Source organism: Suncus etruscus, chromosome 12, assembly GCF_024139225.1.
Source record: "Suncus etruscus isolate mSunEtr1 chromosome 12, mSunEtr1.pri.cur, whole genome shotgun sequence".
Lineage (NCBI taxonomy): Eukaryota > Metazoa > Chordata > Mammalia > Eulipotyphla > Soricidae > Suncus > Suncus etruscus.
Window position 1 is genome coordinate 104,499,382 of NC_064859.1, and position 13,164 is coordinate 104,512,545.

Genomic DNA, 13,164 nt, shown 5'->3' on the forward strand with positions numbered 1-13,164 from the left:
ATATCGACCCCTTTGGTGGTGTTTGGAGATGCTGGAGTTTAAGTCTAGGACCTCAGACAGGCTGAGCTCACTTGCTTTGTATAACAAATGTAAAATAGTGTTGATAACTGTGCAATATGTAGATACTGTAAATAAACACTAGAAAGAATTAAATGAAGTGTTTGTTACAAAGAAGTCTGCAACAGTTCAGAGTGCTTGCTTTCTTTTGGCCATGATTTGATTCTCGCACCAGATACGGTTCATGGGTCCATCAGGAGTGATTTTTGAGCACAGGACAAGGAATAATCCCTGGGGACCACACCCCACGACAATGAAAACAAAAGTTTTCATAGTGAATCTCATTTCCTAACAAGTTATAGTTGGAAATCCATCACTTACGTTTTACATTTATGAAGTAACAGATTATCAACACAATAAAAGGGATAAGGAAAATAGGAGGGCAAAGAATTGGAACTATAAAATGCACAATTCTTTTCCTTTTGAGATTCCTTATACTGCAACGTAATTTCTTAACACAAAGTTGACTTAGTAGCCTTTCACTTGCTTTGCTCTGGACCTGAACAAGTCTCTTCAAGGAACACTGGAGGAGCATTTCTAAGCAGCCTCAGATTTGTACTTGTCAATACATTTTGAAGAAATCTGGTTGAATCCAATTTTAGAAGGACAAGTCTCCATACACAGCGCACTTCTCTTTCCCTAATGAAGCCCTGAACACTACTGAGTTGTACCTACCACCAACCCAATTACAAACAAAAGGAAAAAAAAAAAAAAACCCGACCCCCAGGGACACTGCCGTTGCTATACAGCAGTGGTCCTCCAACTATGGCCCGCGGGCCACATATTGTATCTGTTTTGTTTCTTCATTGCAAAATAAGATATATGCAGTGTGCATAAGAATTCGTTCATAAGTTTTGATTTTACTATAGTCAGACCCTCCAGTGGTCTGAGGGACATTGAACAGGCCCCGTTTAAAAAGTTTGAGGACCCCTGCATACAGTGTAGGAAAACTACACTGGGAAAACTACAGCAGTAAAACTGCTGGGTCCAATTATGAACTTACAGGAACAGAAAAGGCACTTTCCCTATTTTCATTACTAAGCAACTGCTAACCTATACATTTGACATGCTAGGCTAAGTGCTGTACCTTTCCTCACTGTTTTCCCTAGGGATGCCTGGAAGAGTTTCAGATGAGAATCTTCCCCAGTGATTCCCTTTTAGCAGACAGCTGTCCTGCTTACCCAGGCCTTCAGATGCTGAAAGGACACCTAGACAGGCAGCCACTCTTCTGGCCTGATTTCGGCCATGCCAGACTCCTGGGAGATGGACAGGTGTGCATGAGTCTTCTCAGAACATATATCTGAGTAGGGAGAAGCCAGTATTGATGTGCTGCAGTACTGAGGAGCAGAAACTGCCTGACTGACCTCTGGGGCCTGAAAAGCAGAGACTGCGGGACTGCCTGCCTGCCTGTTCGAAGGGGCCTAGAGCCTTTCTTCTGAACAGATGTGACTGACATCTTTTCTCTGATTCCTGAGTTCATCTGAGAGGAATGAGACAAGTAGTGTCCACTACTGCTCCCGCCTCGCCACCAGAGAGCAGGGAGGCACTAGACTTCCTTCTTGTCATTTTAAAACTTTCTAATTTTAAGACCACCTTTTCTAACATGTCCAGATAAACTTAAGATGTTACCTCAAAGTGCACAGAAGCTCCCTAGATTTGCATCCCACTGGAGCACTGATAAAAAAAACAATAACTGTACCAATTTTAAGAACTGTGATAAAATCTTTGGTATTCCCCCTCACCCCAATTTGTGTTGACATTTGAGTTATATGTGCACATACAAATAGACAAGTGACCCTCAGACAAGGCAGCAAAATCCTCCCTGAAGGTAAAAACTTTCAGAGCACAGTGGTTCAACGGGAGACAGCCAAGATCCGAGGGGCCCATCCCAGTCTTTCCTGTTGGAGACTCAAGCAGTGTGCAATCACTCCTCCTCTCTTGGGTTACACTGCCATAAAAGGAGTCTGTCCCTTTTAAATGCCCCCCTGGTAACCATATATAGTGTCAGTTTATAAACCCCCAGCTCAGGGGGGGGTGTGTGTGCATGGCTGGTGCTGGCTGTATCTCCCAGACACAGGCTACATTTCCCAGAAGGCTTTGCTGAAAAAACTATTGGTTGGACTGCCCTGTTGGCTTCTCCTGCCTAACCCTCTTCTCTGCTCCTCTGATTGAATCCTTGCCTTGGTCCAAACCCAGCTCCCTCCGCTCTCCCTCTCTCTGCCTAGGGCGTGGCTGTAAGGCCCCGGGCTTCCCTACCCCGCCTGTTCCCCCATTAAACCGGTCTCTAGAAAAACTTCACGTCAGAGTACTGTCTGCTTGGCTTCTGGCAGATGGTGGCCTCTGGCACTCCTCCAGACTGTGATCCTGGAACGTGTGTGTTCTACACATGTACACACTAGCACGACCACAGTGTGAAAATGAAGGCTACTTTGTTTCACTCTATTTGCTGTTGTACTGATTCAGCAGCTCCACCACCTTTGTAACTGGGGCTGAGTGGGAGGTTTCCCCCAGCCTAAGAACACTTATTGTACCCCAAGCGGAATCAAACAGGTTTATTCTTCTGCCAAACACAGTAGCTGGTTTCTGCCTACAATTATGAAGATGAGATCACTGCAGACATGCTGTGGGGCTCGAGGGTGGAAACTGCAGTCTTGACCACGTGGAAAGAGGTATGGAGGTTGTGGAACTGGTCCTAGTGGCTGCAGGTCAGCCAGTCCTCTCCAGGAAGGCTTTGCAGCATCTCAGACACTGCTGGTAGACAGTCTCAAAGTCAGAGTCATTCCCCTGGAAGGACAGGGATGAGGAAATGAGCAGAAAGGGTACAGACAGGACAGAGCGCCGACTGTGGTCCAGCACGGCAGGATGAAGGGACAGCAGACACAGTTCGGCAGCCCCACAAGGGCAAATGGGATGGAGACCCATACTTACGTAATAGGGGTCTTCAATGATGACCTGCTTTTGTGGGTCATAGCTCCCCAGTAGCTCAATTTTAGCTTTGCAGTTTTTAACTTGATTGCTTTTTCTATTCAAATCTCTGTAAAGGTGAAACATGAACTTAGTTTTCTGATCTAGGGTTTCAAGTTAAACAGGAACATCTGCTCGGATTTATGAAATGTCCTCATGAAAGTCCAGTACAAGTGACCTGATTTGAGAGATAACCGAACACCCGGTGATCCAAGATCTTCCTGCACAAACACAGCAGATTCTCCATTGTCCAGGCTGCCCTAAGGTCAGGGGTGTGGCCTAGCAGCCCCTTAGTGTCAGCGTGGTTGGCTCTATAAGGCATCTGAATGACTTTAACTGGAGGGAAAAACTTCAGTTTTAGGAATGGGAGAGTACTATTTTTGACAGGGGTAAAAAAATGCAGGAATGCACCAGAAATGGTCGTGAACCAGCAAAGCTGTGGCACACTTCCTCCTGCCAAGCACAGCTCAGTCTTGTGTAGGGCCTTCCCCATGGTGCTCGTGACTGAAGCCAGCCCTGTAAATACACCCCTAGGACAATTCTCACTACAGTCCTGAATCCTCACTCTGCTGAAAACGTAATTCTTTAAATTGTGACGATATCTACTACAACTTGAAGAACAGTATCTATTACAATTTGAAGATAATAAAAATGAAAGCCTGGTATGATTTAAGAGATGACCAGAAAATACTTTAAAAATGGGCTTACCTCAGATTGCTCTCATCCATACATAGTATATAGTCAAATGTGGCAAAGTCTTCCTTGGTAATCTAAAGTCAGAAACATAGCATTGATTTTATACTCATCAAGTCTTGGGGGTACAAAGCAGTGCTTAAGAAACACTTTTGTGGGGCTGGAGAGAGAGCACAGTGGCAGGGCAATTGCCTTGCATGCCAACCCTGGAAGGACCCGGGTACAATCCCCCGAATCCCATATGGTCCCCTGTGCCTGCCAGGAGTACCACTGAGCGCCGCCGGGTGTGACCCCCCCCCCCCAAAATACTTTTGTGTTTGAATCTGTTACTCATTAAGATTTGGGATACTTTGACTTAAAAGTTAACTTGCTTTCCAAAATTGTACTGCATAGCAGTCTTATACTCCAAAGTTCTTTAGGATAACCAGTAATAGAAGATGCTACAGTCTAGCCATCGCCATAGTCCCTTCCAGATGAGCAAACCAAACCACCATGTACTTCGTCCCCTTCCCCCTGCTTTTCATTCCACAAGTATATCGAAAGCTCTTAGCTAATTAGACACTGTACGGCGAAGAACTGAAAAAGCTTTCCAGCAAAGACAAAGCTTTTATATCAAGAATTAGAGAATATTGGGGCCGGAGAGATAGCACGGAGGTAGGGCATTTGCCTTGCACGCAGACAGGTGGTGGTTAGATATTCCAGCATCCCATATGGTCCCCAAGCCTGCCAGGAGTGATTTCTAAATGTAGAGCCAGGAGTCACTGCCGGGTGTGATTCAAAACCCAACCCCCTCAAAAATAAGAATAAGAGAATCTTTATCCAAGCTTAAAAGAATGTCTGATTCAAGTTTAGTGTCAAAACTTCTGATAATAAATTATAGTTTTCACACTGCCATCTAGACTTATAAATGCAATGTATCTGACAACTAAGTCTCAAAACATTTTGTGCCCAAAGTTCTGAAGCCCATCTCTGGACATGGGCTCCATTAGGTTAGATACAAAAGGTAGAAATTTTAGTCCTTTTTAAAAAACACATTAGAATCTTCATAAAATAAATGTAGTAAGAAAAAGTACCAAAAAAAAAAAAAAAAAAAAAAAAAAAGAAAATAAAGTACCTTTCTGCAGAATACAGAAAGCATTTTCTATTAGAAAAGAAGCCACTTCCTTTTTTCTCCCAGTAGTGGGGATTGAACGCAGGGCCTAAAACATGCAAAGCCAAGTGGTCCACTGCTGAACAACTTCCCAGCCCCAAAGCCAGGACTTTTTAAAAGCTGGTCCCTGTGGTTACTAAGCAAGTGAGGTTAAAAAGAGGTGGAATGTACATGTCTGCCATGGACCCTGAGCTCTCTTTCCCTGTGGCTCATTAACAATCCAGACCCTAATGGCCCAATAAGGCACCAAGTTCCAACTGGATGTTTAAGTTAAACTTCAAGTCCAACTTCCTGGCGTGCAGTTAATAACCTCTAGGATGGAGGCTCAGCAGATGCAACACACCTAATCTGAATGTTCCATTGGGCCATGACTTGGATCCAACCTCAAGGCAGGATGGCTGGCATGCAGGGGCGCTCTCCAGAGCCCACATTGCCCTGGCCTTCTATGGTACTTCACAGCCGAAAAAATGGTTTGTAGCTAGCATAGAACTTGATTCTCTTGACAGCAAACGTACAATACAAGCAGATTAGTCACTATGGCTTAAATTTCTAACAATCAACACGAACAAAAAGGAGACGAAACTAGGGCCTCCTTAGCCTAGGTTCTCTCCATTACATATTACATAATTACACATGCATTTAATTAAGTGAATTCCATGCAAGTCTTCCAGAATGACAGAACGAGAAGTGAGATGGAAGGGAGCACTATGGTCAGCGCAGCCACGTAACTTTTCAAGCTGGAAATGCACAGATGAGAAATTCAACAAGGTCTCTTCTACCTGTCTTGCTTTATGGGCTGTGGTAATGCCATTATCTCTCAGGCAGCTCACAGCTCTGGAGTCTGGGGACCGGCCCACGTTCCAGTCAGAAACAGCGCAGCTATCAATGACCCACTGCAACATAAAACACACATTCACCTTCAAGGTCAAATACAGTACCTGTCGGGCAACGTGATTCATGGACACGCCATGCTTCCTCATGCAATTCTGCCCTCGATAATCAGGAGGGTTTCCTATTTCGTATGTGGAGGTCGCAGCACTGTCTATTCTCCACTGCAGGAGAAAAGAAAAATTTTCACATTTTCCTGCCCCAAAGTGATCCATGTTGGCCTCTTGAACATAGCGAACAGTACTTACGTTATTGGAAACATTTTGATCATTCACAAGTTTTCTGAAAACTGCTTCCGCAATAGGTGATCGACAAATGTTACCTTAAAAGAAGGAGAGGCAGAAAAGGAGTTTCAGATGAGTTGAAAGGGCACGTCATGACTTACACTGCCCTCATACATGGGGCCTCCCAGGCCCCACAGACTGGTTACCCAGGGGTCACTAGGCATACAGAAGAGGAAGACGGGGCAGCTTTGAGAGTGGGCATCAGACACCACTGTCCAAGGACTCAAAAGCACAAAGGACAAAGACAGCAAAGAAATGAGAAAAAGTCATTGTTTCCCAACTGTGACCAATGGTCTAGAAAGCCTTTTGTTTTGTTTTGTTTTGGTTTGGTTTGGTTTTTCGGGCCACACCCAAATGGATGCTCAGGGGTTACTCCTGGCTAAGCACTCAGAAATTGCTCCTGGCTTGGGGGGACCATTTGGGACACCGGAGATCCTTCCTTTGCTAGCGCTTGCAAGGCTTACCTCTAGCGCCACCTTGCCGGCCCCTGGTCTAGAAATCCTATCAAGGAAATGGGTTGTAAATAACCTACTTAAAAATGAAATACAAAAGACTAGAGTTAAAAATGTACATTTCTGGAGCCGAAGCAGTGGCACAAGCTGTAAGGTGTCTGCCTTGCGCACTAGCTTAGGACAAACCTTGGTTTGAACGCCCCTCCCCCCATCCCCAAGCCAGGAGCAATTTCTGAATGCGTAGCCAGGAGAAACCTGAGAGTCAATGGGTATGGCCCCAAAAACAACAAAAAATGTACAATTCCAAGCATTTACATACAAGGAAATGCAAATCAAAACCACAATGAAGGATCCTCACCTCTGGGGGCTATTTATTAAAGGTGGGGAAGAGAAAAGGGAATCCAAGCACTGCTGACAGGAATTCAAAGGAGTTCCATACTCAGCATGAAGGTTCATAATCCAGCCTTGCTACTCACCATTGAAAGAGAAAACACTGATAGATTCACATGCCCATCTCTATCCAGTGAGCCTTATTCACAAGAGTCAAGACCTGCAGCACCCTTACGTGTAGGGTGCAAAGATGTGTACATATAGTCGAAAGGACCAGGTTTCCTCCAATAACCATCCCAGACACAGCAGAAGGCTGGATCAGTAGTGCAAACATCATCAATAGCAAGAGTATTCAGAGGGTGTGTGTGTTTGTGTGTATAGGGAAGGCAGAAACAACAAACAACATCAAAAACAAGTATCCAGGTGTCTGTGTGTGTGTGTTGTGTATATGCTCCTACAGATTTTTCTGTAGCCTTAGCAACATACACTATTCTTTTTGTTGGTTTATTTTGGACCATAGCTTGCGGTGCTCAGGGGTCATTCCTGACCCAGTGCTTGGGGAGGTCACTCCTGCTGGTACCCATAGAACTGTGTAAGCTGATATAAGTACGTGCCACAATGCTTGCACAATTGAGAAAGTGTTAAGAATGTATATCTTGGGGCCCGGGAGAGATAGCACAGCAGCGTTTGCCTTGCAAACAGCCGATCCAGGACCAAAGGTGGTTGGTTTGAATCCCGGTGTCCCATATGGTCCCCCGTGCCTGCCAGGAGCTATTTCTGAGCAGACAGCCAGGAGTAACCCCTGAGCACCGCCGGGTGTGGCCCAAAAACCAAAAACCAAAAACCAAAAAAAAAAAAAAAAAAGAATGTATATCTCAGGAATGCTGTGATGAAAAAAGGCATGCCATATACACAAAGATTCTCAGCAGATGAAGTAATTCCTCTCACGTGAGACATGAGTGAAATAAACAGAAAGGATAAACAGAGAGCTAGTATATAGTTGTATAGTTGGGAAGGCACGTGCTTTATCCATGGCTAACCAGGGTTTGGTAGAGTCCCAAGTCTAACAGGAATGATTGCAGAGCTAGTAGGAGTCAGCCCTGATCATCGCTAGGTATGGACCCAAACCAAAACAATGGCCACCTTCCCCGCCACCCCCAAAGAAACCCAACAGAAAAAGACAAATACCATTAGGTGTGGAATCTTAAAAAAAAAAACTTCATAAATACAAAGAACAGGTTGGTGGCTTCCAGAGGTGGGGGTGGGCAAAATGGGTGAAGTAAAGGCGGTTAAAAAGTAAAATCTCTTATAAAGTCCCAGGGATAAAATATACATCACTGTGATCATGGTTAATACAGTGGTGAGCATCTGAAAGTCACTGAGGGAAAATCTAAAAAGTTCTTACCCTAAGTAAAAAAATAAAAAATATTTGGGAGGCTCCCCAGCAGGACTCAAAGGATTCAGAGGGCAATGCCCAGCAATCCATGGTCACCAGGTCAATTCTAAGGTTCAAGGACGCAGTGTGGCTCAGGTTCTGTTAGAGAGAAGCACTGGCCCACTGATGGGTGTCAGCCAGATTCTGAAAAGGCACAAATACTGAAGCATGCATTGTGGCTCTGCAGCCAAGACACATACTCTGTGAATTACATCTGAGAATAAATCTATATGACCAACCTCTAACTGCATCTTCACTTTGTCTCCCCATCACAGGCAATATGAGTTCAAGGGTAACAGGATTTTCAAGTGAAAAGAACTGAGTTTTTAGAAGTTGAGTTTTGGGAAAAACAGCTGGCTATCAGTACTTTCTTCTACTTAGACCCTTATTTTTGAGGAGCAGACCTACATAATTCATTTATATAACCCAAAGAAATTTATCTGGCAAGTGAAGAAACTCATTCAGGATACAAAGCTATTAAGTTTAACATGAAAACGTCAGCGAACACTCACTGTCATCAGCCTAGAAAAATAGCTTCAATTTAATATTACATTAAAAAGCTGTTCTTCATGAAAAACATTTGTCTTACCTCTTGATAATTATAATTAACCATAAAATAACAGTTCAGTTTTCCAAAGCAAGACTAAAACTTGAACTTAAATATGCCTTAAAATTCAGGCATCTCCACCTATATTTACATTTCCCCGATAACCCTTATTTACAGTAAGACAGCGTGTGTAAGAATGGGAAAATTAGTTTACTACTACAAAAATTAAAAATCACACTACCTACAAGACCAACAATAAGAAATTCTGCTGGCATGAAACTTGCCTTATTTATTACAAACATTGACACCGCTGAATTAATGTGTTGTTTAAAAATGGGGCACACTTGTGAAACTTCAGCTTTCCCCTACATAAAAGTTCTAAGAACTTAAAAAAGTCACCTTCAAATCTCTTTAGAACAAATTTCATTCTGTTAAGTATCAAGCATTTTTTCCCCAAAAAACTAGGCAAAAAAACCATACACCCAGACTTAACACCGGTATCAAGGATAATGAAATAATGGAACTCCTCTGTCTATCTTACGCTGTGTGACAGCATCAACCTCCAGTCCAGAATGTGGTACATAGCATCAATAAATACAAATTTATCATAAGGAAAGGGCAACCAGACATCATTAGCATGTTATCATCTTCAAGCTGCTGGCTATGGAATTTGGATTAACTGAACATCCCCCAGCTGGCTTCTATCTTACAAGAACCATAAAAGTAGTGAACAAACGATGCTGCAAGCAGTCTGGCGGCTTCCTACCACTGGCCTCACTGATGGGAAACAATCACACTCCACTGTGCTTCAGCCTGAAGAGGGTTCAAAGAAACACTCTGAAGGACAAAATGTCTACATCATGGAAATACACAGTTCTTACTGCCCCAAGTACCAGTCACTGGCCACGCATTCTATGAGGAACTCTCAGATCTCTTCAGAACTCGAGGATTTACCAATCCCCATCTCTGTCGCCAATCTTGGCCTTTTATTTTATCTCAACACAACAACTCATGTTGCTCGGAGCCCTGACCTCCTTCAGCACAAAAGCAAAATTTACGACAAAGCCATTTGGGCCACGACTTCCCTGAACAGCCCACAGAGCTAAGAATAACCTTAATGGCTAAGTAGACGCCAGAGAAGAATGCACAGCAACCAACCCGGCCATTGGGTACAGCCACACCGCCTGTATGTCCAGACCTGCTTGACATCCATGTTCAGGGTGATTTCAAGACACAAATTCTTTCTCAACAGCTCTGAGTAAAACCTGTGCTGACGCCTGCCCCAGGACAGGAGATTAAGAAGTACCAAAGGACACCAAGGCAGCTTTTCATGTCGTCTCTAAATCGTCCAGGCTCAGACAAAAGGGCTGCTGGGATACTAGCACCATCCAGCCACTGTGGCCTCCGCCATTTCTTGATCCCATAGCCAGCACTCCATGCCAAACCCTTTACCTGCCCTCCTCTGGGCCTGCTTCTTCCCCTCTTTCAGGTTTTGACAGGAATGTCACCTGAGAGGGAGGCCTTCTTGAGAGCCCTATTTAAAAAGCCTCACTCCACTCTCCCCAGACAACATCTGCTGACTGACAACTGTGATGGCTTTCGTCGGTCTGTTTCGTTACTCTAACCCTAACACTGGAGGAGCACCTGGTAATTTCCAGGAGGAAAACAAGAAGCACTGTACCAAAGATAAATGTATCTAAGCGGCTTTAATCACAGCCCCAGGGTGCACTGTATCCACACCATGGACTTCTAATATACAAGCAAGAAGATTCTCGTAAGACATCCAACCTGAACTGAACCACCGTTTGGTCCCACGACTCAATCCTCCCAGGCAAGCTTAGAAATAAAGGTCATCAGCTGGAAAAGGTGACCTTTCACTCTTTCGGTTCCAAGTGCCCACTGTTTCATTGTGCGTGTAAGTCGTATACACATACACACACCTATGTAACTGGACTGTGAAAAGAAAGCAAGCCCCCGTACTCCCCTAAAGAAAGTTCTGGTATCAGCCAGTGCAAGACATGAGCAAGGGTGTCCGCACAAGTGGCCTAGAAGGCAAGTCCGCTAGAGCTAGCTCCCGAGGAGGCGCGGGCGCTTCGAAGCCCCGAGCCGGTCGTCAACGCGCCTGGTAGGCCCCCTCGAGCAGTGGCCGGGGAAGCGACGTGGACGCGGCGGCGGCGTGAAGCGAGGGGGGTCGGAGGGGCCGGCGGGAGGGACAGGCCGCCCCGAGAGCCGGGCCTTCGCCCTAGAGCCGGAGGAGGGGCAGGGAGGCTCTAGGCCGAGTGAGGCCGCGGGAGCCCGACACTCGCAACGGCGCGCGGCCCAGGGCTCCGAGGGCGCGGGCGGAGGCTCGGTTTCCGCCAGCGGGACCCGGACCTCGGCCGCCGCTCGCGGCTCCGCCTGCCAGTCGGGGAGCAGGGCCGCGGCTCGCCGGCACCGTCGCCGGCCCGGCCGCTCCGCCGAGGCCGCACCTGGGCCGCGGCAGCGCCAAGAAGGAAGGGGCAGAGCGGGAAGCCCAAAGGCCTACCGAGGCACACGAACAGCACGGACTTGGACGCCGGCTCGGCCATCTTCCCGCGCGCCCCGCCGCGCCGCGCCGCGCCGCGCCGCCCAACCCGAGGCGCCGGGCCGGGCCGGCTCTGCGCCTGCGCACCCCGCACGGCCCGACCCCCGCGCCTGCGCAGCCGGGCCCGCCGCCGCCGCCGCCGCCGCCGCCGCCGCCGCCGCCGCCTAGGCGGGAAGCGCGCGAGTGTTGCGTCTGCGCAGTCGGGCGCGGGGCGGGGCCGGTCTTGGTCCCGGTCCCGGTCCCGGTCCTGGTCCCAGTCCGGGTCTCGGTCCCGCTCTCCGGTCCCTCCCGGCGGGCGCGCGACTGGGGGCCCGTGCCTCGGGGCCGCGGGCCTGGACGGGCAGCGGGGCGGCCCCTTCCCTCCGGGTCCTCGCCGGGGGTCTTCGCCCGGGGCCAGGGGCGCGCGTCCCCTCAGGGTCTCCATTGGGGAGCTGGGGATCCGAGGCCCCTCGGGGTCCGGGCCGGGGTCCGAAGGGGGCGGGGGCGCGGGAGGCCGCCCGTCCCTCGGTCCCTCCCTCCCTCCTTCCGTCCGTCCGTCCGTCCGTCCCTCGCTCGGTCCCTCCCTCCCTGCCTCCCTCCCTCCCTCCTCCGTCCACCTGCTCGCGGCCCGCCCAGGTGAGCCCGCCCCGCCCCGCCGCCTTCTTCCTGGGAGCGAGCCGGGGCGCGGCGCCGGGAGCGGCTCGGGGCGACCAGTGAGTACCGGGCCGCGGGCGGGACCCCGACACCCTGCCCGAGGCTGGGCCCGGCGGTGGGCCGGGCCGAGGGCTCTTCGCGGGCTCTGGCGCGCGCCCGGCACGCAGGCCGCCGCTCTGGCCGGCCGGCCGACCCCGGAGCCCGCCTTGGCCGCTCTGCGTGCGGCGCGGCCCGGCCCGCCTTTCCGGGTCGGGCTCGCCGGGGGGTGCGTCGACGAGCCCCGCGCAGAGAACCCCGATTCTCCACCGGGCACCCGCGCTCCTGACCCGGCGACCCAGATCCCAAGGCCCTCGCCCCCCACGGACACGCTGCGCCCCGGGGCCCGCCCACTCGGGACACTGGCCACGCGCAGCTCCCCTCGGTGGCTCCACCGGCTCTGGAGCTCGCGCTCCAACTTGGTTCCCCAGATTTCTCTTTCGAAAGCTACTAGAGAGTTCGCACATCTCACACGTATGGGTGACATTAGACATAGTTCCGAAGAAAGTTTTGCTCTCCAAGAGTGACTCGAGTCAATGGCTTTTATCCCATTACAAAGTCTCGTCCTCAGAGTCAGTCGCCATTTGGAACTAGAAGGCGGTCTGCATGACTAAGCTCCTAGGTTGGTCATCTGGCTGCTCCCTCGCCCATCCCATCCTTTGCAGAGTTGCAAATGCGTCTGAATACGAACGAGTGGACCTAGACCGAGGAAAGTCCGAGCATTCCGCACTCTTTATTTGGGGGTAGGGGAGAAAAGGTCTGGCCCTCTTTCTTCCCTCTGCTCTGGCCTCTCCAGCAGCCTGAGGTAGGGCTGATGAGAAAGGACGTTCAGGTCACGCTCAATGTTTCAGGTCCCAGGTCAGTCAGGTTTAAGTCCAGTTTATGCGGTGTAGAGATCTGACCAGAGAGACGGGCCTTGTACCCTAGAACAACATGGTTTCACCAAAGGCAGGACTTAGTCTGAGAACAGGAAGGTGGTGATATTCCACAGGGTGTCTGGCCAGACTCGAGCTGAAGGCCATTCTTCAGAAGACTCAAAAGTCCGCTCATTTGGGGCCGGGCGGTGGCGCTAGAGGTAAGGTGCCTGCCTTGCCTGTGCTAGCCTTGGACGGACCGCAGTTCGATCCCCCGG

The 13,164-nt window shown here is 49.0% G+C and overlaps 2 protein-coding genes across 3 annotated transcripts in view; one reads left to right on the forward strand and one right to left on the reverse strand.

Moving 5' to 3' along the window:
• Window positions 1–2,594: 2,594 nt before the first annotated feature.
• Window positions 2,595–11,384, reverse strand: ACP1 (acid phosphatase 1). 2 transcript variants are annotated; one of them, XM_049784276.1, is made up of 6 exons: window positions 11,325–11,384; window positions 6,001–6,074; window positions 5,644–5,757; window positions 3,730–3,791; window positions 2,986–3,091; window positions 2,595–2,841 (listed from the first exon to the last, which is right to left on the reverse strand). In XM_049784276.1, exons 1-6 carry the CDS (start codon window positions 11,365–11,367, stop codon window positions 2,764–2,766), a joined length of 477 nt encoding a protein of 158 aa, XP_049640233.1. In that variant the 5' UTR covers window positions 11,368–11,384; the 3' UTR covers window positions 2,595–2,763. The 2 variants fall into 2 exon arrangements, with proteins under 2 accessions (XP_049640233.1, XP_049640234.1); XM_049784277.1 differs by lacking the exon at window positions 5,644–5,757 and adding an exon at window positions 5,803–5,916.
• Window positions 11,385–12,782: 1,398 nt separating this feature from the next.
• Window positions 12,783–13,164, forward strand: part of SH3YL1 (SH3 and SYLF domain containing 1) — a 37,663-nt gene continuing 37,281 nt past the window's right edge. The window contains exon 1 of the mRNA XM_049784268.1: window positions 12,783–12,890. Coding sequence (XP_049640225.1) covers window positions 12,875–12,890 — 16 coding nt within the window. The 5' untranslated portion in view covers window positions 12,783–12,874. The remainder of the gene's footprint in view (window positions 12,891–13,164) is intronic.

Bases quoted from the DNA above. Each gene is read 5' to 3' on its own strand.
- ACP1 (XM_049784276.1), bottom strand. From the start codon at position 11,367: ATGGCCGAGCCGGCGTCCAAGTCCGTGCTGTTCGTGTGCCTCG. The intron at 6,075-11,324 runs GTAGGCCTTTGG...CCTTCTTTTAAG, and splicing joins CGTGCTGTTCGTGTGCCTCG to GTAACATTTGTCGATCACCT. The intron at 3,092-3,729 runs GTAAGCCCATTT...TCACCTTTACAG, and splicing joins ATGGATGAGAGCAATCTGAG to AGATTTGAATAGAAAAAGCA.